The sequence below is a fragment of the Rhopalosiphum maidis genome, chromosome 1, assembly GCF_003676215.2.
Source record: "Rhopalosiphum maidis isolate BTI-1 chromosome 1, ASM367621v3, whole genome shotgun sequence".
Taxonomy (NCBI): domain Eukaryota; kingdom Metazoa; phylum Arthropoda; class Insecta; order Hemiptera; family Aphididae; genus Rhopalosiphum; species Rhopalosiphum maidis.
In genome coordinates this window covers 22,820,574-22,847,263 of record NC_040877.1, presented here as the reverse complement: position 1 = coordinate 22,847,263, position 26,690 = coordinate 22,820,574, and the positions used below count along the sequence as shown (strand labels likewise).

The 26,690-nt window shown below is 27.1% G+C and overlaps 1 protein-coding gene across 4 annotated transcripts in view; it reads right to left on the bottom strand.

The window, feature by feature from the left end:
• The window catches only part of LOC113551067 (acetylcholine receptor subunit alpha-like), a 159,205-nt gene that overhangs the window by 69,704 nt on the left and 62,811 nt on the right, over positions 1–26,690 (bottom strand). For all 4 annotated transcript variants that reach the window (XR_003405100.1, XM_026953115.1, XM_026953108.1 and 1 more), the window contains exon 4: positions 23,416–23,525. Coding sequence is in view for 3 of the 4 variants with exons in the window: in XM_026953115.1 (XP_026808916.1) it covers positions 23,416–23,525 (110 nt within the window). In the remaining variant the exon portion in view is untranslated. The remainder of the gene's footprint in view (positions 1–23,415; positions 23,526–26,690) is intronic.

Below are 26,690 nucleotides of genomic sequence, written 5' to 3'. Positions count from 1 at the left end.
GAAAATAATTTTTTCACATCAGCGGGCCGTCCGTACAGCAGCGGTGATGAAAGTTCGTAAACTTTTATGTTGACTTTTATTCGGGTTTATTCAGCATTCCGACCGCGTTCGTCGCCGCCGCCGCGATCGCTGTCTAATGACCTGCGCCCGCACCTCCCTTCCACCACCGACTTTCTCGGACTTTCAGACTTTCTCGGATTATTTGTCTTCGCCGTTCGTGATGTATAATATTATGGTACGTTTACTCGTCCGCCCGTCTGCAGTAGGTGTACGCGATCGCCGTCTCGGTCCCACCACGGTCGTCGTCGTTATCGTCCCTCTGTCGACCGTCACGTCGTCGGCCGTTCTGCGTTCTTCGGTATCATCATGTACTCCCACCACTGCACTTAAGTCCGCGGGATGCATTTTGAGCGTTGGATTGATGATGATTTGCAGAGGGGGTTCGAAGAAATCGATTCGTCGTCCCGTCGGTCGAATTCGTTCATTAGGTATTCGTTCGACGGGCTGTTATTGTTTTATTTTCCAAATCGAAAGTCTTGTATACAAAAAAAAAAAAAGAAACAGGACTATTCGTTAGCGTCGTTATATAAATATATCGCATAGTCGGAATGATATTAAAAAATAAATCATTTTATCACAAATTCGTCAAGTGCAGGACAAATTCCTTAACAAGACTCTCCGCATGTTTATTAAAAAATAAGACAATACTCTAAAGCGTAACCTAAATAATCCACAGTGTTTATTTTTATTAATTTCCATCGTCTTATGCAAAATTAAAATTTAATGAGTTTTCAAAAAAATAAAAGATATAATAATGCTAAAAAAAAACACACTGACAATTAAAAAATATACCACCATGTTATATTTATTTCAGTTAAGATGACTTAATACTTTTGAAAAATGATAAATTATATAAATTATAAAATAAAATAAAATAGTATTTCAAGTATTATCATATAAATAATTATGTCTTCGAAAGTTTAAATAAAGTGTGCTAAAAACAAGTGAGTTTGAAAAGTTTTGTTTGCATATCAAAATATGTATTATATCCTGTTTGTGTACTCTGTAACAATTTACATAAAACAAACGGTTATTAGTAAATAGTGATCTTGTTCTTATTTTTTTCTGAAATAGATATGATTTTAATAAACATTTCTAAATTGAAATGCAATTATTTTAACGACTAAATCTTAATGGCTCATTACTTTCAAAATAATAATTTAATCATCAACTAAAAATATGTAAGCCCAATTGCTGACATAAAGATTTCCGCTGATCAATAACTGCAAAATATTGCAAAATATTTAATGTCTTAGTTATATTGATATAGGAAATATTATAATTATTGCTATACCTATCAATATATTTCAAAATCTAAGAAAACCGTTATTTAATTCTTTACAGATAAAAAGGTTAAATAATTATAGATAATAAATAATAGATACAAAATGCATCATTCTATGTTTTTTTTTTCATGCGTATTCCTTAAATTTCGAGTCTTATTGTTAGTCGAGTGAACTTAATTTGATTTTACTCGTACTATATTATTTTACTGTTAAATCGATTTATTTGATGTGACATTTTAAACTCAATTTTCGGTGTGTTACATTCCTTTCAGCTATTTTTTACCAAATAATCGGTAATTGTTTTCTATAATTTGTATCACATTTATATACAGCCTATTAAAAAAATTATTAAACTGTATAACATAGATGCACTATACTTTTAATAACAGTATTGTCTAGAATATTATGATATAATGCAATTCAGAAAGGCTGCACTGATTCTTTCAGTTAATGTGCAATGATGATCTTGATCATGACTGCACGTTTTTCATTATTTTTTTTATTTCCCTCGTGAATTGTATTGTCTGTGTTATAAGTTCTCGTTGTTTGATTATTCTTTATTCATTCAACGAAACGTTACAGTTGAAACGTCAGAGTAGTCTAACTATATGAGAAAAAACATGTTACACTACATGGGTAACGGCAAGTCTTAATGGATCAAAGGTTTCAGTTTGTAAAAATAAAATTTAAAGTTTTTGTTTCAGTTCTCTTCCAAATTTCAAAATTAAGCACTTAAATACAAGTACTGGCTTAGAATGAAGCAATTTATGTATATTTATTTAAGATTTTTTTTTCAAAAATTAATTTTAAAGGAAGACACATATGTGAACTTAACAGTAGTGGTCAAATGGTTTTGTCATGGTGGGAGGGGGTGACATAAGAAATAAAAAATAAAAAATTTAATACATTAACATTATAGCACAATATACATAAATTTAATTGTCATATAAATATTTAAGAAAAAATTCACGGGGGATTTATCCCCTTCACCCCTTAAACGTTTGACCAACTGTCACTGGAACTAAAAAAATTCTAAATGTACATAAATTTTAATTAGAAAAATAAAACATTGTTTTCAAATAAAGTTAAAATTAGTTAGTGTTGTAAGCTTTTTTTAGTATAACATTATTTGATGCAATGTTTCTTAGTTTATATGTTTTAAATTGTTATTTTAAGCAAGTTATTCTAATTTTAATTGAAAATTACAGTTTTATGATATTTAAATTCAAACTTAATGTTTACAAAAGCCCGTATAATAGTTAGTTATGACACAATGGTCGTTGATAAAACCATATCATACTAAAAATTGAAAATATTGTGTTTGTGTTAATAAACTTAATATATTTTATAGTTAATTTAGTTGAAAAATAACGTGTTCAAAATTATTTTGAATATTTGAAGTATCTAAGCTATAAGGTTTATAAACTCTATTCACTTAGCGTACAATAAATTCTAAAAATATTAAAAGTCAAAACGTGCTTTTAAACTGCAGAAATTATACTAATGCGAAAATGACCATTACATAATTCAAACATAGGTATGTTGTAATAGATGATTTGAAAACAGGTATTATATATGTATATTTAAAAACTCGTAATACAATATAGATTATTATAAAATATGCGAATTTATTCGTCGATATTATTTTGAAATGAGTTACAAAAGATTACCATGTTACACTGATATTATGAGTTTATAGTAAAACGTTTTCAATTTTTTTTTTTTTTTGATAACGAGTTTATGTATATAAGGTTCATAACATATATATAAAAAAAATCTGAGTAACGAAATGATATACCCCGAAGTGCAGAACATTATATCGAACAAAGGATATCCGGGTACGTTTGTGGTGTACCAAAAGATAAATGCGTGTTCTTTTTTCAATTTAAGCCATAATATAAATTTAAATAATATATTATTATAAAGTAATTTGAAAATATAACATTTACAGATCGTTATGAACAATAGAGGTAATAAAATTAACACAAACGTATATAATTTAAGGTACTTAAATAATATGGTTTAACTTGCGTCAATGAAATCAATAAGATAGTGTATTTTAAATGGGAAAAGACTAAAGAGTACTTAAAAAATTTAAATAATACAAAAATATTAATAATAAACATATCACAAGTGAGAAATATGCTGTTAAATGGATCACGGTGAAACAGTTTTTTGTATAAGAACAATCACTGTTTATCACATCATAGAGAACATTATAATATGTTCAAATAGACTGGCAGTGTAGAATTACGCGTAAAAATATTTTTATAATCCTATAACGAGAGTCATAATATTTGTTATTATAAGTTAAGTCGTTCTGCTGTAAATATAGTAACCACAGGTCTCCAGTGTACTTCATCATTGAGTAGGCCACTGTAATGAATGTGTTAAATTTGAATTGAATGATACATCGTTGTATACGATAAAAAAATATTTCCAATGTCGACGGCCTGTTAGTAAAATAGTATAAATTACTAATGATATTATATAATAATATTATTATAAAACTATAAAATACTATTAATTAAGATTAACTCTTATCATAATTTAAAAATAATTCTTCAAAAACTGTAATTTTACAATGACAAAATGTATCTAAACATTTTGTAGATACTATAGTAGTATTACAATATTATGTTTTCCAATGATTGGCAAACGTGCTTTGCCCCTTTAAAATATATAATGAATATTTTATTGATGAAAATCGAACTTTAACAATAGAATTTTAATACGGTTACAAACTTTAAGTTTAGAAACTTTTCAAACCGTCATAATTTCATGTCTAGGTTGTTTACTCTTGGTTATTATTCGTAGTATATGCGTTTTACCTGTCACGCACGCTCAATAAGATTTTCAAAAACTGTTTGATAAGTTTTAGGATACGATAAAGTACATTGACCTAAAGGTAAAATAAATAAAGTGTTCACATTGTAGAAAAAAAAAAAATCAAAAAATGTCTAACTTTAAACTTCATACACTCGATGACCAGCGCAATGCCTATAACCCCTCGGGGTTTTTAACTTGAAGTATAAATATATTTTTCGCCGCCAAAGACAAGGAAATAAAGGTTGTGTAAAACAACCAAAACAACCTGCAACACAATATATAAGGACCAAAAACGTAATATATTTATATATATATATATATATATATATTATTTTTTTTCCGATTTTTGACAGATGGATAGAAAATGATAAATCGGGCCTATCAGGTTTTTTCAAGCGAAATGAGAGGAGAAAAAAACATATAAAATAAAATATAAAACTGTCTATGGGGCTTCGCGGTCGATGAATCATCCATGCGCTTCCGGAAGGGTAAAGGTTATGAGGAAAACACAAATTATTGATAAATTACTACCCGACCAACTCTACTCTACTCCACAGACTAAACCCTAACACACGCACAAAACAGAGTAAGTGTGTATTCGTACACATTATATAGCTGCTTAAGCTGCAAAAAGGGTATTTACTTTATTCAGCGTTCTCATTTGTATCATTGAGTCGCATTCTGAACATCAACGCATGTGACACTTATTTGTTGTCGAGTATGAGTAAATATACCTATTATAAATTGTTTAAACATTTTACGTGTGTTTATTATTTTATAATGGTTCATCATCGAAATAATTAGAAACTTACACAATATAATATCAATGTATAATTATACCAATATTATTTCAAAAGCAACGCTGCTGTTTATTAAATGCTCAAATATTGTATTTTTATTAGAATAATACCAGTACCTAATAATAATAGAAACCTACTGATGTTTTAAAAAATTCTATTACGTTTATATGTTTTTAGACAAATTAATGTCTGACTTAAACATGTGAACAAAAATACATAATATACTATAATAGCAGTTTCGTAGTAATTATGGTTATTTCTTTTGAGAAATAACAAAAAATTTCCATTATTATAAAATAACTGCAATGAACCCAAAGTAAAGTTCGGTACGTACACCCATCAATTAATAATAATATATAATATTTATCTTAATTGTCCAATTGATCATTAAATAATTTTAATAGCTTTTTATGACATAAAATCTATTTGAAATTCTCAATAAGTTTAACCAATTCATGATATACAGTACTATTGAAATTATTATCGAGTGCATTTGAACGTAGAACCGTTGGGGGTATTTATAATAGTATTAAATATATACTATAATATTACACATTTTCAAATGAATTGCTTGTGTTAGAATTTTGATTACAATATGTCATATGGTGTAATACAATAAATAGATATTCCTTTCATCAGATGCATAAAATCAGTTAAAATCAATAAATTCAGATTTTAGTCATTTTAATTTTTATAAAATATTTTTTCCATTATTTAAATGCAACGAAATGTTGAATAAGTAATAACATTACCATTTATAAATATAAAATAAAGATGTATACACCGCGGAATAATGAATGAAACAAGAGATGCCAGCTTGAGTTTAAATTAAAAGTGTATAAATTTAAAAAAATCTCCATTAGGTAGGTACATTTTGAATTCTAGTTCACTAATCAACAAATAATATTATTAAAAATAATAATTTCAGTATTTTAAATGTCTTCAATCTTATATTCAAAACAAATTTAACTACATCACTTATGATATGAATAATAATAATACACAATTCATAACGTTTTAAAACCGTTTAATTTTAATTTGTCGAACACTTCACATCGAATAAACCCTCCCGTGGTGGGATGTGAACACTTGATAAACATTTAAATTGCGTTTAAATTTAAATCGAAAAATAATAAATGTTTCTAATTATTCAACTTTATGTTCAACAAAAATCGGTCAGTAAAACTGCGACAAGTGTGTTTTGGATAATATTTCAATATATTTACAAAAAACTCGATTATAGAAAGGAAGTAATATACCATATACATGTTGTTTTTTTCATTAGTTCGTACAAAAACATACATAATAATATTGCATACACACTACCTACACAACGGTCTATAGTTTACCTGACTCATTTATCAGAAATTGATTGTATCGCGTACGGCAAAGTGACACATTTTCTGGTCTGGAATAATGTAGCGAGCGATAGACATTCATGCACGTTTGCCTATATATTATTATTATTATTATTATTATTATTTAACGACCTCCGGTGAACGCGACATAGCCTGCAGTACAGACAGTGGCTAAGTGATTGATCGCGCACAACAGACATGACACTTTGGCATTTCGACAGAGTTTCTAGCTTTTCGCACAACATCCGACGGCACGTATATTATAATATTATAGCGCGTATGAGTACTCGATCATAGTACGATATACGGAGGTTCTTATCTTGAAAAATATTTTTTGTCTAAAAAGACTTATTTAAAAACGCAGTTATTAATCCCCTGTTCACTGGTTATATTGCATGATAATAATATTATAATCAACTACACACTATGCGTAAATAATTTATATTTATAAGGCAGATAAATTCTAATTGTCCGTTGAAAAAGTAAGTCTACTCATCGATAGAGTTGGAACTTGTAGATTCTTCAAAAATGAGTGCTTTTTAGCACTTTTGAGTAATTTGTATATATTATGTAAAATATAATATACATAATAGTTCAATATATTTATTTTATAAAAATCTTTGGTTGTTTAAATAATAAAGCCCTAGGTACTTAAAAAAAATCATTTGAACTTTCAAACAGTATATAAATATTGAATATATACGAGTAGGTTATTATATTATGTATATTTGTTTGATTGATAGGTAATAAATAATTTTAAAATTACAAATTATTATAGTTACCTATTATAGATAATAATATTATTATAAATATAAAAAATAATTTTCTTGAAAAATAATTAATGTACCGATAAAAATTTGTATAAACTAATTATATGAGTTATTTTAAAACGTATAAATAAGTAATATAAATAATTTAAATATAATAGATATTATAATTTTACTAATATAATAATATTAAAAATAATAAATTAAAATATGTATAACAAAAAATGCAATGTTAAAGTTTATTATGTTTATTTATTTATTTATTTTAAGTTTGCTAATGTTCGTGTATAAAAACTAATATATTACATGTATTTAAAATCAAATAGGTTAAAACATAATTATTTAACTATATTAAAAAAATAAGTAGAAATTAAAAATTACACTAATTATTATTAACATTTTTTAAAAGATTTCATTAAATCTACAAGTAAAACAGCAGCTGTTATTTAATTAATTTACATTTAAATACATTTTTAACCAACAAGACATTACGAAATAAATAAGATTTTAAGAGAATTAACTAAATAAAAACGTATTTAGATAGAAATATAAACTTTAATAAGATTAAACCTACCTACCATGTAAAACTGATAATATCGGAAAGTTTAGAACTTGAAAGTTAATTTAAAAACTACTTCCATTTATAGAAATATAATACAATATAATTAATTGAATTACTTTTTAGGTTTTAATTATAACGAATATCGTAATTTTAACGAAAAGAAAATATTAACTTATCAAATCTAAAATAAGATGTTTTATCTGAAATTCAATCAAATTGATTTGCATACGAAAAAGAGATAACAAAGTAAAAGTTTATAATGAATTTCCTTAAAATATATTAATCATGTACCGATTTTAATGGTGTACTTAAATAGTTTGATTAAATGATGCAATTGATTTCGATTTGTATAATCCACAAAGTGAAATGATTTTTAGAAAAAACAAACCGCATAATATAACTTTTAACATTTGCTTAGTATATTATATTATACATACTGTAAAATATAAACTATATGTTGCACTTATTACGGAAATAATTATTCATCGTGTGTTAAAAATATCGGAATTTTTTGCTTAGCACGTCTCTCATTATAATTTTGTAATAAATTTCACTCTCACGTAATAACAGTTAATTGTTATATTAGCCATGACCGATGGCTAATACAAAAGAACTACAACGCGGATCTTCTGAGAACGGTTTCATAGGATTTGCTCGGATTTTTCATAACATGTCAAAAACAATGCATACACGATCACTGTTCACAGTGATAAATCCTCGAAAATTTTACACCGCTTTGACCAGCTAGTCCGAGTTTTTCAGTCATAGTTTCCCTGTTATTTTATTTGAAAATGTTTACTGAACTTTACACACACGCGATAATATTTCGGAGTTTTAACCGTGCGGACGGTCGATAAGGGTCTCTCTACGCCGTGTTTGCAAATCCTTTTATAACAAGTATGGTTGGACCTAATGGTGGCGGTATAGATTTAACAAAGAGATTATTAGTGACATGTTCTGGCAAAAATCAAGGAGCATATTATGACTACCACATACTGTTTTCGTGGTAACACCAGCCGATGCATTTGATATGCACATTGAATATCGATAACGGAACAGGTCGCAACGTATCGAGTGACGGTATGAGAAAAGAAAATGTCAAATTATTACATGACAATATTATAAAGTATACAGCGACTTTCATTGTAAAAAGATAAATGTAGGTAAGTGGGTACCGCTCTGCTGTATATTAGATGTCAAAGGGATTTATACTATAAGTGAGTTAAATTTAAATTTTATGGTATATGAATATATGATTGTAAATAATTCCGAGCGGATCGATTTTTCATTACTAATAAACAATAATATTTCATGAGATGTTTTTTTTGATATAACTATTAAATTAATTTATTTTTCTTTTAATTTAACGGAAGGTTGATAATGTAATTTTTCCCAAAAATATCCTATTTAATTATTATAATAATACATAGCATATTATATCAATATCTATAATTCAAAATTGAATATCTAATATATTTCTATAAATACCTCAAAACCGTAGAAATACATAATACCATGAAATAAATCAAAAAATATGTTATTGCGTATAGTAATATTAATATAGGTACATAAAAGTTTTGAATCCCTGCGAATAATATTTTTTAAACTATAATAAAATAATTAATATTGTTATTTATCGTTTAAATATGTAATTTCATCAAATTTCCACACATCATTGTAAAAATTAATACATTCAATCTAAACAGTAATAATTGTTTTGTAATATACCCACCAGTAGTTTAGTAAATACAATTCATTTTTAAGTTATTATTATTATTTTTTTACCGTATTTCGAACTATTATTTTCCAAACTAACCCAACACTATAATTATTATTTTTAAAAGACCAATCATTGACAACTTAAAAAATATATGTATTTGTTTAACTGCTTATAAAATAAACTTTTCCTTATTTTTGTTTTGCTTTTTTCTTTTAGATAAGTACCTACTTGGTATAATACAGTTGCTATTGTAATTTTTTTACAAGCCTTTATAATTCAAAATAAATATTCACGAATGGTCATTCAACGTCTGTTCACCAACAAGCGATAAGTTTAACATTTATTTTTTATTACTATCAGTATTTGTTTTTAAAATTAAACAAAAAACAACAAACATCGTTAGATTTATTGAATTTCCAAGTAATTGCCTGGTCCATATGAAAATAAGCACCCTGTAGTTTATATTTTATACACAGTAGAGTACACGGAGAGAAAAATGTTAATTTCTGTAATATCTCACGCACTCGCGAGCGCTTGCGTGTATTTTTGAGAGTCACTCGAACGTCCGTTTAATCGAAGCACGCGCGTTTTATCACCCTACCTGCCCATAGCCCATCATCTATATATATATAAAAATTGCACTCGTCGTTTTAATAATGGTGCGATTTTATCGTATATACACGAGCACACTACACCTTCGACTAGATGTTATTATACGTATATAGGTATTTTTGAACGACTCGCATTGTAGTAGGACGCGCGAGATAAGAACAAATGTAACAATCGTACCGACTAATGATAAATCAATTTAAAAGCGTCTCGAAAACAGCCAAAATCGATATGAATTTATATAGTGTTTGTATAAGACTATTTTATATTATACAGGGCTTCATATACATTTAGTGTCTATATACCATCAATCATACTATTTCAGTGAGATGTGTAGAAACTTTGATTTCTGAACGTATTCTGTTTTTTAATTTGTTTCATTCATATAGAATAGTAAGTTATCTGCTATATAAGTTATTATCTGTCATATTTATATCAGCATGTCCTAAATAACTGTACCCTCATTATTACGCTTTTAATGGGGTAATTGAATTTCACATTTTTATTTTGTATTTCAACGTCTGTAATAAATAAATATGGTAGATGTGTATGCAATGTGTGTGTGAATGGATAAATATTATAATTTCGTAAGTACGCTTATATTTATTGAACCAATCAAGATATTTTAATTGAATGAATAATGTTCATTATTATAGTTGTGAACTTGCAACGACGACTGTAATAAGCAATACGACATGCAAGTAAGGCATTTTTACACCGCTGTCGGCGGAGTTTCCGGTCGGTTTCACCTCTACGCGCGAAAATTGCGAATAATTAAGATGGATGTCCGGCCTTGAATATGCTACTATAAGTAAAAGTTTCGTCGGTCGCCACTCACTAACTTTCTATTCTTGAATCTCATCCTGATTGCTGCCGTAGACTAATCAATGCATAACGGGCTTCCGGAAACCGTGGCGCGTGCGACATCCTGTAATCTCAAAATATTAGTGAGCGCTCTAGAAACAAACATATCTTTTCCCGAAACCTATATTTCGCGTAAACCATATATAATAGTATAAAGATAAAATACGGCCAGGACGGACTGGGTAAATAGCACTGAACTGGCTAGTAAGGCAAAAATGAAAAATATAAAAACGTCAAAGACAAAATATATGGAAATACGTATAGAATTATAGATTATTTCTATTAATTATGTTTGATACAATACAGATCAATGAACTTTTGTATACATTTTAAATTTAAAACAATTTATCAGGTAATTTATTTCTGTATAATATATAAGTATTTACTCGTATGTTATAGACAATTAATTGGCTAAGTTGAATATTTTTAAAAACTGGATTCTATAATTTTATTAAATCTATAAGATTATAATATTTTTAGATTTTTGTCAATTGTCATTATTGGTTAACTCACACAATGTTATTGTTCTTATTTTAAATCATTAGTAAGTCAATTAAACATAAATTGGATACTTACTACTTACACATTTCTCATGAGATGTTACTTGCATTTTTTTTTTTGATTTTAGATCCCCCCCACAAAAAAAAATATCTAACCTCGAATTAAAATTGTAAGTGATGAATTTTATATGTATTCTATCGTCGTGTAAGCACTTCAACTGAATCTATTGTATTCTACCTATACAAACTATTATAATATTATACGTAGGTTAATATATATATATAAATAATATTATTATATTGTGTGTACCGAAAAATGACGAACACTATTCTTTTGTTTCGAATCATGTGACAAAAACACTGAAGCAATCTCTATGCTCCTCATTACCCATGAATGTATTGAAATGCACGTCAATCAAATTCATAATGATACTACTGATAATAATTATTTCAATTTGAAAAATTATTTTTGGTTTGATTATCATTGTATATATACAGAGTGTACCAGGACTATTTTACAAAATATATAGTAACATTTGAAATGGTGGTTTGTTAAATAGACTTGTTAAACCTTATATATATTACCAAAATATACACCGGTGATTTGACTCAGACTTATTGCAAGTTTATTGATTTGTAATCAATTGATGCATGTGTAATTTTAGTTTTTACATATTTAGATTGGAAAATCTAGTGGTATTTGATAAATATAACGCTTTATTCCTTTTATTAGTAGAGTATAAATTTATTAATTTGAATAAATACAATAAAATATGCATTAAATAATTGTAAGCTAAGTATAAAACGATTGAGTGAAGTTTATACATATTCATGTCACTTAAGACTGAATACCACTCAATTCTATACATGATAACCACATCGATTAAGTACATAATATAAATCACTGACACTTTTCACAATTTATTTTTGTCTTTGTATGATTGTGACAATCACTACGGAAAAATAAACAATTGACGTGTCATCAAGTGCACTTTAATATGCCAATTCATGAGACACACGACACACTAAACGGCAGACACATTTCGTCAACGCCTTGAGTGACGTTTAGTTTTGTCGAAAGAGTTTTATTTAAATATCTATCTATAATACCGTTTCTTGTGCAATGATTGATGTGCATAAAATCCAAGTAGTTTCTTTACTACAGTCGATGCAAAGAGAAAAAAAAATACCAAAAGTGTTTGGCTTTTTACCAATGTGCTTCTTTTTTTAAAGTCTAGCTTCTTAGAGAGAAAAAAACTTATCAGAAATAAAATTTTCTTTTGAGACACACATTTCTACGACATAATACACGCATGAAAACGTTTATGCGATCGGATTTATCTACTTTTTTTCCTCCATTATGATTGTTTAACGCTACCATAAAAATTCAGTACATAACAACACTTCGGTAAACTTTACGATACTTCATTTTTGTTAGAATTCTGATCACAAATACGCACACGTCGACAACGACTGTTAGGCGCAAAATTCTGAGGCTGTTTCGTTTCTGCCGCAAATTAATAGCTTCCATTCTTCCAGTTTCTCTGCATGGTAACTGACGCGCACACTGCTGGCCAATTAATTATGTATGCGGTAAAACTAAAACGCGTGAAGAGGCGTTCGAAAATAGGAAACGGTGGGACAGGGAAAAGGAGGAGTTAAATATATCATATATGAGAAAATAATAACGGAAAAAGGACTTTATTAAAATTAAGTTGGTCATTATGCAGTTAAACCGGGTTTAATAATATGTAAATATTATCCTTGTATATAAATAAAAACAATTATAATTTGTCTTTATTTTCAAATGATACATAGAAATACATTAAAATAGAATATTATACAAAACTTTAAACATAATATATTGATGTATTATGTTGCTTTAAAGTATACGTTTTTTATACTAATTGAACATGGTGAAGTATTATACTATTTTTTTTTTTTATTTAAAAATTTCACTATACTATTTAATATCTGTTATGACATCAGTAAATTTCATCAACTTTATCGCTAAATTCTTATGTTTATTCAATTTTTATAGACCGAAAATAATGTATTCTTATTATTTTTAATATTTACTGAAAACCATGTAACATGTGAACTAAATTCTTTTTATTAATATGATCATCGTTAAAAAAAAGTTTTGAAAAGAGATTAAAATTCAATAAATTATCGGAAATATCTAACGAAAACAAAATATCATTCCATGGTTCAAATATCAATACTTAAATGATAGTTCATGTTTTTTATAATTATTACCGATCACTGTCCATGTGACTATTTCTATAGTTAAAATCCTATTGTTTCCATATTTATATAAAAGTTAATGCATAAAAATAAAAAACTTTGACTTGGATTTCATCCAAATATATTGTTATTTTAAAGACGAAAAAACGTACCAATAAATGCTAAAAATAAAAACAATGGTGACTTTCGTTAAAAGAACGCAGTTTTTAATATAATAAAATAATGTATTTTCTATGATAAAACTCTAAACCCTTAGTGTTTTAAGAGTTTTAGTAAAACACGGATTTCAAATAGATAAGTTGTTATTATCATAATACTTAAGTCGATTTGAATGATACATTTATATGTGCGATATGAATCATGATAAAAACTAACTATAAAACTAAAAAAAAAAAAATTATGGAATTGAATTTAAAAATGTGTCGATTATTACTTAAAACAAATGGATTTCGTAACGACCAAAAATGTATGACATATACAAAATAATAAATGATTTACAACATTTTTTTATAATATCGAATATACATTGTTTAATTTCATAAGTGAGAATAATGTAAACGTATACGAATATATTATATGAAAACGATTTCAGTATTATACTCAATGTTATGATTAAAAAATTATATAGTTTATGTAGCGTTTATATATTTTTAATTTTTTTTTTTTATCTTTTAAACAACAAAGAATATTCGCGTTTCTGACATCATTAATAGTACAAATGTATCACTCCCAAGTTGACATAATATTATTTAGTATAATCAAATTAATAATAGTACTTCAAATGTCCACTAGAAAATCTCGACCACAATATTTCCTGTATTATAAGCTATCGGGTTATAACGTCTTAGCTTCTGTTCCATAAGCGTCGATTCTCCGAGGACCGATTTCGCAACTTGCTCGACAGGGGAAAAAATAGTTTTGATAAAATCAACCCTTATATAAGTACGCCGAGGACTAATTTCAGCGGCTTCGATCGTTTTATATTTTTATATTTTATATCATCCCGGAAAAGCATTTTTTACGCGGACAAGACACAGTCACGTACTACTCATAGTGTTACGTGCACGGGTCTTATATCCGGGGGGTCATTTTATTAAATCTATTATTATTATTATTATTATCATCATACTGGAATGAGCTAGTCGTAGAGAGTGAGGTAGATTATTGAATTGGTGTTTTTATTTTGTCCCTTCTTATTTCATTACAAAACCGTCTGTTTGGTTAATGGACGTCACATCCGCAAAGATAATAATAATAATAATAATAAAGTGACATAAGATATTTGTGGCAAAAGTGGAGCAATTTATTTTCGTGACGGTCGAAACAAAACGGAAACGCGGTGGACAGAAAAACTGCAAACATGGGACAAGTCGATTGAATTGGATTTTTATCCCGTTTGTGTTTTCTACTCCTAAAACGAACTTAATTAATAACATAAACGACGTGAAACTCTTAATTTGATTCTTTAAAATGATACGTTTTATTATTATTATTATTATGATAAATGAAAAACATTATTATTTAATAAATACATTCGAGATTAAATGTTTCTATATTTATCTTGTATTATAATATAATTATTATTTTGTACACGATAATGTTTAAACCAGTGGTTGAGAGTATCAACACTACTTTATTGGTAGTGATTAACATTGTTGTGTTAGAACACCAAATTTAGCAATGACATATTATAGCGCGTTGAATAATTACAATTGTCTTAAAAAGCGAAAATAGTCACTACTTACTTGATGGTAATTAAAATATATTTTATGATTAAAATACATTTTTTTTTTTTAATTTAGATATAATTTAAAATAATACTACTAGGGCTGTTACTGTCTATACCTTACAGATAATAAAACACATCATAATATTGTTAGATATTAATATTTTATGGTGAATTTTTCTGGTAAAATAACTATTAATATATTTTATAAGGTATTATCTATTAACCGTGAAAATAAAAAAAATATGTATAAATTTAAATAGTAACTTTTTTTTCAAATATTTATCTTTATAACTTAATTTAAACAAATGCATTAAGACGTGTTATTGATCTGTATCTGAATATTATGTTTAATCGATTTATAAACAAGATACACTTTTAAGTTCTCAACATTATTTTGAGTGTGAGAAATTTTTAATCGTAGTATTATGTTAGGTTTTTAAAATAGTATTGTCTGTACATTGGAGATTTGAACTCAAATTCTTTGTTATAAGTAACGAGATAATTAAGTCTTACTTATTTAACTTTTTTGGTAGTTACCCCGTTATTCGTTAATGGTATTATGTAGATTAGGATTTAATAAAAATCTTTTTTACCGTATCAGTTTTCCTGTTTAGTGTTTATTTATCATAAAGAAGATTGAGTGAAAACATCTCAGAACTTATTAAGTGTGTAAATAATCCGTCCGCTATATCTGCATAATAGTTTAAACTTCTCATGCTGTAAAGTTTTTGTTGAAACCATAAATCATAATATTTAAATTTCCGACTTGCCAAAACGTTACGCAATAATTTGTCAACAAATTCATCGGATTGCTCTAAGTACCTTATATCTTCACCTCGTGTAATTATACTTTAATGGAGTGATCCGTGCGAACAAAATGATTTCAAAACCAACGCGAAGAAAAGTAAAACCCTGGGTGTTTGAAATATCACGTTACGACCTATAATAGGCTTAAGTAATTTTTTCTCAAAATTTAAATCGCGTCGGATGAAAAATGCCGCTCGCAGAATAAGCACGGAATAATGTCATCGTCGAGAAAATTACGTAGGTAACCTAACCTACCTATATAATATATGATTATAAAACGGGAGTTTACTCGTTCCGAATGCGAACATAAATTATTAGAAGATCGGATCGTACACAAAAGAATACACGCCGTGTAGCGTGATCACGTCCCGTGTATAATAGGAATATCTTATGAATTATTATATGTTATAATATAAAAGTTGGTTTAGTATAACCGGCTCGAACGTAACACGCGCCGTACGTACGCGATCCCCGCGATATTATTATACACTTTGTTCGAATAATGGTCGGGCCACCGTGTCATTATGACGTTATTGTAGTGCGACATCCATCTACTCGACGAAACCGATTCGAATACAATAACGACAATAATAATAATATTGCCGGTAGATAATATATATATATATATATATATACATATGATATTACGTGAGCGAAAATACGCGTTTAAACGGAACGGGTTTTCAGTAGACATCTATCAAAAGCCAAACAATAATGTTAGTATAACGTTATGATAATATAATATTACGCGTTAAATTAGCCTAAGACCAAACGGCGCAATCCTTCGGCCCCGAAAAGATACTTTATAATGATATATAAATTATTACGCGCGGTATACACGCGCACGTGTGCATAAATATATATATATTTATTTATTTATGCACAAGAAGTACTATGTAACATACAATACGCACACACACATATATATATATATAATAAGTAGAGGTATACGCATGTATACGAAAAAGTGGAATTAATATTTACGACCGTACACATCCACCGGGCCAAACCATGTGTAGGCGTTTTTCGTCTCGACTTCAACGCGTATATGTATATCAGGTATAAAGTATGGGTATATTAAAATGTATTATACTGTGCAGCGTATACACGCACATACGCATATTTATGTATATATACGAATACACGTGTATATGTGTGTGTACAGGGTGATTTACTAAGGACGCTCATCTCCTATTTATCATTTCATAATATAGTTATATAATATCTAATTTTTGGAATTGTTAAATATACATTAAGATTATATTTTTAAATTTTTGTACTACTTAAGTCATGTACTATGAAGATACAAATTTTTGTTAGGTACCTATTCAAAAAACCATCCTCTTTTTAAACGGTAAATTATTTAATAATTTTTCTGAAAATTTTAACGTTTTAAAATTAAAATTTGAACGAATAATAGTTCTTGAATTATTTAACTTTGATAAGCATTTTTAAGCTATGGCAATTTGAATAAAAGTTTTGCTAATTTATACAAATCTATCAATATTTATAATTTATAAAAATGGTACAAATTTAATAAATATTAGATATAGTATTACGTCTATTTTTGTTATTATAAAACCATTTTTAAAGAATATTATCCTTAATATAATCATTTTAATAACTGAAAAATAATTCGTTAAAATTTTGAGTTTGGTACTATTTTTTTTTTCGTATCAACTACAAATAATTAACAATAAAAATGAGGTTCTGATTTAAAAAAAAAAAAAAAATAGAAGTTTGAATTTCCATAGATTGTTTTTCAATCAGTATAAAAATTATTCAGGATTTGAAAATTTGGTTTTAAGTATACCTAGAAATTTCAAAAGACAGAATTTTAATAAATACATTATTAAATGACAAATAAGGGTGTGAAATAAAAATACTCGATGAATCACCCTGTATACATGTTTTTAGAATTTTCTCTCGCGTGCTACTCAGTACGCACTATTTGCCGTGCATCAACGTTACCGTGAAATAAAAATTCGGAAAATAATACACACCGTTGTTTCGACCATCGTCGAATGGATGGTGGTTTTTGATATTGTGAGATATATCATTGTGTTGCTCGTATTAGAGTTTCTAACAATCCTTCGTTGTGTCAAAATTGAAATACATGTATTATGTGCATATCGTAAATCTTTTTCGAGGCTGGCATTTTTATAACAATAATTTTTCTATAATTCTATTTCAAAAATATGGTTTTATTTTTAGAAAATGTTCTGTTAAAAGCATTGTGAATAGTTTACGTATAATAATAATAATATTTTGAGTTATATCGATAGTAACATATGATCATAATTAATTATACTATCACTGTATCAGTTATAAAATAATACATCACTTTTTTTTCGTCCATCCAATATCGTTAATTATCTATTATACCTCTAACCAAATATTATATCTACCTTTAAAACCGTAATTAAATGCTTCAATATCGTATTTCGATCAATAAAAACAGTTTAAAATTTTGGAAACTTTACAAAATGGCTTTTTATAGCAATAAAAATAACTGTCTATTGGAAACATCGAACATTGCGTGTTCACTGAAATAACGTTTTTATCCTAGTGATTGTTATTTCTTCGTTCGGTCTATTTGAGTGGTCAGTTCGTTTGTTAAACTGTATTGCGTGAAACTTTTCACGGGATATTTTCTCAAAAGTAAAACAATGTAAGTGTTAACAATAAGCTTCATAAAAATAAGTACCTCGTCTTTTAAACAATCAAAAATGATAAGACAATAATATGACGAGTACATATAATACGTTATATCTAACGTAAACCATCTATGTTTAAGATTGCCATTTTGGCGAATTTGAATAACTAAGTGTTCTGATTAGTAATTTTATTGTATTTTTATTTGCCCTCGAGCTATCAATGATTTTTTGCCCGATACTTTAACTAACATTTGTTTCTTTTATTTGGTTTTTTTTATGTTTATAATAATTTATCTAGTTTTAAGTTTTTTTAAAAGATGATCCGCTGTTAAATGTTGCCCGAGTTAACTGCAGCTTCCGACAGAATACTGGATATTCTCATTTCTTGTCTCTCAAACTTATATGTACAAAATTTAGTTAGTTATAAAATGTTTAACTGAAACTGGTAATGAAAGAGGGGAGGGTAGTCCCATTCATAGTAGTTGTATTATATAGTACAATAACTTAAAATGTATATATTATAAAATTTAATTTACACGTTCTTAAAATGTTTAATGCGTTATAATATTGTGTTGAACTTTTACTTTCCTCCAGTAGTTCTAATAATACGCGTAGTGAAATGAATGTTAGGAAATTTCGATGAACCGTACGTTTAAGTTTATATAACTACACTACGTTAAGTGCGCTACGATATTGTGGTTCTTACTTTATATACCTATAATGCGTATTGTTTAAATTGATTGCGTCAAACAAAACACTATCAAACGTCTCCATCAAATACATCGAACAATGCGTTTATATACTTTGTAACGATAATAATTATATATATAGCACAAAATCAGTTATGTTAATGTAAACGTTTCTTAAGTGCATTTGTTTAAAATCATCAACGGAAATCTCAAATAATCAAGCAATATCTTATAACGTACGCATTAGTTTCCTTAACATTTAAGTTCACTTATACAAACGATCAATGTCTGTACGTAGTTATGCATCACTTGATATACTTTATGATTATTTCGATTTTATGAAACAGCAAACTATTATGAATTTATTGGAAATGTTTTGATTTCTTTGTAATTTAGGCATTTAGCGCCCAATAATATATTTAATGGCAGTTTCGGGGTAGTAAATGGTGTATTGCATTTTTAGAATAACAGTTATTTATGTAAATGTGGGTCGATGACTATCGCCTATCAGGTACCAATACCCATGAGAAATTAATTATTGAAATTTGTCAGCGACCCCGGAATCCCACGTGACTGCGTGTAGCCGCAAAGGTTGTCTACCAACGTCAATTATTGGTATAAAATAATATAGGTCCAATACGAAAACCAAATACGTTAGTTCATTTATGTACATAGCTAGAACGTATTAAGTAGAAAATCATTCGGTAATAATAATACATTATTATTCTATTATAAATAATATAAATAACACAATCAACACAATAGAAGGAAAAATACATTTTACAGATAAAGTTGTTATATTTTAATTTTATAATGTAAGCAAAAAAAAAAAAACAATATTAATTTCAAAATAAATACTATTATAACGTTGAATTATTTTTTATAAATAATTAATCAATTTAAGACCTAATCATACAAATATTACATGAATTTTTTGAACTAATTTTAATGCCCAAAAAGCGTAAGTTGAAATTCATAGAGAAAAAATTGAAAGTTGAACTATATATAATCTATAAAATATTATGATCTACTTTTTAAAAAATGCATTTGTATTCGTGTTTTCAAAATAATATGACGTAGAAACGTATAATATATGGTTATTGGAGATGAAAATATAACAACAGCGACTTCAAAAGAATATTAGTCAAGGGTTCCATATTTACAGAGCATAACACTATAGTAGTTATACCCAACTAGCTAGTCCATCAATATTTCATTCGACTATATGTGTAGCTATAAAAAAGGAGTTTTCAAGCCGATTGAATTTTATTGGCTATTATCCTATATAGTGTTATGGCCATAGACATAATAATAATATGTAGCACACGAGGCACGAACTTGATGCTTGAATTGGATAATATAAATTTAATCCACACCTACAACGTACAACATTACTAGACTTTATTTTTAATATTTTATAATATAATATAATATATTATTATCATTTTTGAGTTTAAATGTCTAAACTGCATTCAACAAAATAATATAAAATAATAAATACATTATTATTATTAAAATAATCAAATAATTTAAATGGATCAATCAGTGACAGTTTCCTCATTAGCATAATCAATATATCAATTCATTTTTTTTTAAATACAGAACTCGGCCAATATTTTTAGTATTAAAATACACAACATTTTATGGATTTTTTTTACCTATAAACAGTTTTAAATAATTAAGTGCAGTAGATTCTTGTTATTTCGAACGTCGCTATGTTGAATTTTTCGTCATCTCGAACTACATTGAAATTTCTTTGAAACAAGCATTACATTTAATAGAGTTTTGCACTCGATAACTCGAAATATAATTAATATTTTTTCGTTATCTCCAATACAAAAATAACATTTTTATTACAATAAGAACAAGAAATTAAGCAGTACATTCAATATAATGATTGTGATCTCACGCGTTTATAGTCAATATTTGTAGTCATTCATATACAATATAGTGAAATGTAAAATAAGCATACATAAAATGTCTTTAAAATATTAATTTTTACATTCTATCAAAAATAATAGTAATATTAAACTAACTTTAATCTGCAGATTTTTTAAAAAAAGTTAATTTATCCATTATTGTAGTTTGTTATTGTTATGTATATAGTATATGTATTATTGGTACTTTAAGTATTCAAATTATGCATTTTAAGCGTTAAAATGATTTACCAATTTTTTTAATTTATTTATGAATTTTAATTAAACTCGATATCTCGAACTTTTTCCTATTCCGCTTGAGATTTGACATACCGATAATATAATGTATTATAAATTATTATTATTTTTGATATATTTTTCTTGTAGTTTTACAATCTATTATTAAGTACAATAACAGTACATTTTAATCACAATCAGATTACTTCTATTTATTGTAATTATTAAATTCTTAAATATAAAATATTTATCATAGTAATTATAAACACATAATGCCGATGGCATTTATTTAAATATTTAAATAAATAATTATTAAACGAGTAGTAATGGATATTTCTCAGCTGCACCATTATGTACGATCACTATGATTTCTCGCTTCTGTATTGTATAACTAATATAATTTCACACTCACGAGTTATAACAGAATAACGTATCTATAGAATGCATACGTATATTTGCCCGATCAAAGGGTACGCATCGATATTGCATAGAGCTGATTGATAGGGCTGTGGCGGTGGCGTTGGAGGTAGATTCGTTCGCGCAATATTATTGTACATATTATGTATATCTTTTAAATAACGCGATAATTGATTATTTAATAATTGTACCTGCAATAGCATTATATAGTGCAGGTATAATATAGTGAATAATATATGTCCTAATGTTTTCATGTTATGCATTCCGTTTGTCGTCCACGGGGGAATACGCACACTCGTGCACTGCGATCATCGTCAGTGACGGTGGGGAATATCAAAACTACACAAAAAAAAAACACACACACACACACACACACATTTGACAAATCATTTTTTTTTGTTTTTGTATTACACACAACTCGTATAATATACACGATACGCACACGTTATTAATTTATAGTTTTATTATAAATTTTATAATAACACTATACAGGGTTACTAAAAATGTTCATCCGGCTTCAAATGCTTATAATATATTTTTAGTTTTCAGATTTAGAGTGGTATAATATATTGCGATTATAAATATTTCAAATTGATTTAATGGTAACTGAAAATGTTGCATATGCGGTTTCCTTTGGTCACGTGAAAGACATTTGGTGGAAACGCAAAATCATTCCAAGCATATCCGTGGTGATTGATTCGTTAGTCTTTCAGCTCATCGACAGTGATCGGTGATAATATTGGTGCGTACACAGAGTATATTATTGTAACGAAAATAATAGTCGCATGGCATATTACTAGGTGACCCGGGAAGCCAAATGCACAGTATCGGATGGTTAATTTTTAATAACCCTGTATAATACGCACTACGCGGTTTAGCCGTTTGGTGCTACCGCAGCAACAGTAACGGTATAGTAGTGGTAGTATAGTCGTAGTCGTATTAGAAATTGTATAGTACATATATATATTATATATATTATTTAACAGTGTTAGTAAACATATTACCCATTGGGACATAATAAATCGGAAACATATATTACGCGCAGCAAACAGGGGGCGGCTAGACGATAACGAGCGGTCGCGTGGGCGTGCGTTGTACGCGTACTGCATATTGTACGTCATGTAGATTATGTGTGCGTGTGTGCGTGTGTGTGTGTGTGTGTTTATATATATATATATATATATATATACGGTACGTTAGTAGTGGTCGTAAATAACACCTGTTTTGCGGGAGCGTAAAAAGAAGAGCTCGTATAATATAAATAATAAATTATTATTATTATTATTATTAAACTTGAACGGCGAGGGGGAACATTTTTGGGGCAAACGCGCGCGCGTCTAAAATACTGTGAATACGCTCACTTGTTGTAGAGCACGATATCCGGCCGCCAAATATGATCAGAAGGCACGTGGAGCATTTGCACGCCGCCGTACTCTTTCGGGTCCCATTGTAATTTGTAATCATTCCACGCCTGCAACACAACCAAACACGTGAATTATATATAATATAATCTGCATAAGCCGCGAAGAAATATATTATCATACGTGAAATCATTATTATTGAAGTCCTGATTAGTATGTATTAAAAATACATAGAATGATAATATGCAATATTGTATTAAAATAAAACAACCTGGAAATATACAACTCATAATACACTCTTATAATATAGTAGCCAGGTTCTTAAAATTTTAAACAAATTTTTAAAAAATAATACATTTTTATCCATTGTGCATTTATATTAAAATTGCAATTTTTTTTTTTTTTTAATTTCATCTATACAATATATTTTATCAAGCATCATTGATTTATCATCAACATCCTATTGGAATTTTTAAAAACACTGAAAATACAACTTACAAATATTAAAGTTTTTTTTATCCATTAGACTCTAATGATGATTAGAGAATGCCCTGTGGTGGACATGCTTTTTTTCTCAAATACAAATCACCTTCTACCTTTGTAGCATATTAAGCAGATGATGTTTTTGAAAATTGAGATGAATTTTAATCAAAATTTAATGAGAGATTTCTGAGATATTAATCTTTGAGGATTATGTGCAAAGGATATAATGGTTTTACATAAAATATAAAATATTTTAATCAAGTACCTATTATAATCGGACAATAATTCTTACAAAGTATAAAATGTTGTTGGATTAATATTAATTAATATAATTTTAAAATCATTAGAGTCTTAATATTATTTTCTTAACCTATTATCATATACAATATATTATATATTTTTTGTTTTGTGTATTTAAAATTTAACAACAGAAAATAACCGAACAAAAATTTTTACGTGCCAATATTTTCGAAAAAATTATCTATTTAAAAATGCATAGTAAAAATATGGTTCTTATTTGAAAAAAAAATATGTAGTTCCCTAGGATACTTTTTAAATAATACAAATTTGAATTTCAAATATCTAAAATTTTAATATATACATTATTAAATGAAAACATAGGGGTGAGAATGTTTGGTTAATCACCACTCTGTATACTCTTATAATTTATGTATAAGTCGGTGTATTATGTTATGAGGTTTATTTTCCTAAAACTCTATTGTATCATTAAACACCGTAACGAATCTATGTATAAGTGTACCTATTAAGTATCTACATCATAATATATTATCTATTTATAAATGGTCACGTTCTCTACGCCAATCGAAATGAGACTATGGTGAGTGCGGCTTCGGTAAACCAATTAATTTTCGAATTATTATGATATTATGATTATGATTTACATATACCTCGAAACTTATACTAATTATTGCTGTAGTTATCATGGTAATGTATAAACAATCTGTCTAACGGACTAAATACAGGTAATTCAATTACTGGCTACTGCTATACGTAATAATAATATCATAACAACGACATGTGATTAAATAGTACATTATTTTCCGCGTTTCATGTGTATTGATATGATTTTGATGAATGACAATTCTTATTGTATAATATTATATTATATACTTTACTATTTGAAATTTAAATTATTATTTTATATATTTTTTTTAAGGATGTAATAGGTACTATACATAATAATATATACACGAATACACATGTTCACGGTGCGTATTATTATAAAGTTATAGAACAGGCGCATTTCCTGATAATAACATGTAAAAACCCGTTACGTCACGACCAACGATGGAATCTTAAATTTACATTGATATCGAAAAAAATTACAAAAACACTTGTGCACAAATTTAAATAATGTAATTGCATTTTTGTTATTATTATTATTGTTTTCATTATAATGTACGATTATAAAAATATATAAACTTACGTAGTGTATTGTTTTAATAATTTATTAATTTATTAAAATATTTAAACTAAATAAAACGTTAAATTAAATATTTATTTTTTGTAAAATATAATATACATTATATAGTTTATATAAAAAAAAAATAGTTTTATTCGAAATAAACAACGAATATTATAATATATAAATATTTAAAAATACAATTCCTTCCGATATTGTATATAGATAACTAATAATTAACTATGCTATTGCTTATTTGAACAAAATCTTCATAGGAAAAAGTTAACCGAATTATTAGTTTTATTTTTATGATATACCATAAAATGACGTATACCAATTTTTTTAATAATATTATATGCATGTAAAATTTATTTATTTAAAATAGTATGGAAATGCTAATATGCTATACAGATATGAACTCGTACATTACTAAGACACTGAGATTTAATTAAACCTATGCCATCTATTATAAATGGGTAAAATACAATAAAATATAATTATAGAACAACATAAGTAATAATACTAGTAATCAAAAACGTTTAACAAAAAAATCTGTCTAAATTAAGAAGTTAGTTTTTTTAAATTAAAATTGTTATTATATAAATTTACGATATTGTATTCCCATAATTAATTATCAGTTTTGTTAGATAATAAATTATTTTTAAACAGATAAATTTATGATCGCGTGGCGTTTTCCACACATATGAGACTTTATATTAATATAGAATATGCATATTTTTTAAAGATTTTTAAAATTACAGACAATAATAATATGAATTCCTTAATGGTTTTAAAAAACACAAGTATAACAGTTGTAAAAGACATCAAGGTATGGTCTTAACTTTCAAGTAATGATGAAGTGAGTGTCGTACTTCCTCCCTCGGTTTAATGAACTCCATTTTGAATGACATTGTTAGGGAAATATAGGACTTGTATAGTAACTGGATGACAAGTATATTATTTATAACCATATTCGTTATTAAAATAATAAAAATAATAATTTATTATTAAGTTCTAACGGAAGAAAAAATTACATAAATATTATGTGTGTGTGTAATACAACTTGAGAAATAATATACTAATGCATTTATGATTTAATTATTCTATTTTACATGGTAAGTGTATGGAATTTTATATTATTATTATTTTATATCTCATATAGATTATCGTTATAGCGTCAAACTATAGAACAAAAAAATCTAATATTAATATTAAAATAATTGCTTGTTTAAATAGATTCTTGTAGGAATAATTTAATCCAAAACTGTTAGTCGTTAAATCATATACGACATCTGCTTATCTGGCCCACGCTTTAGAAAGAGTAATATAATTATTTATGATATAATATAACGTATGCAATTAAGTACGT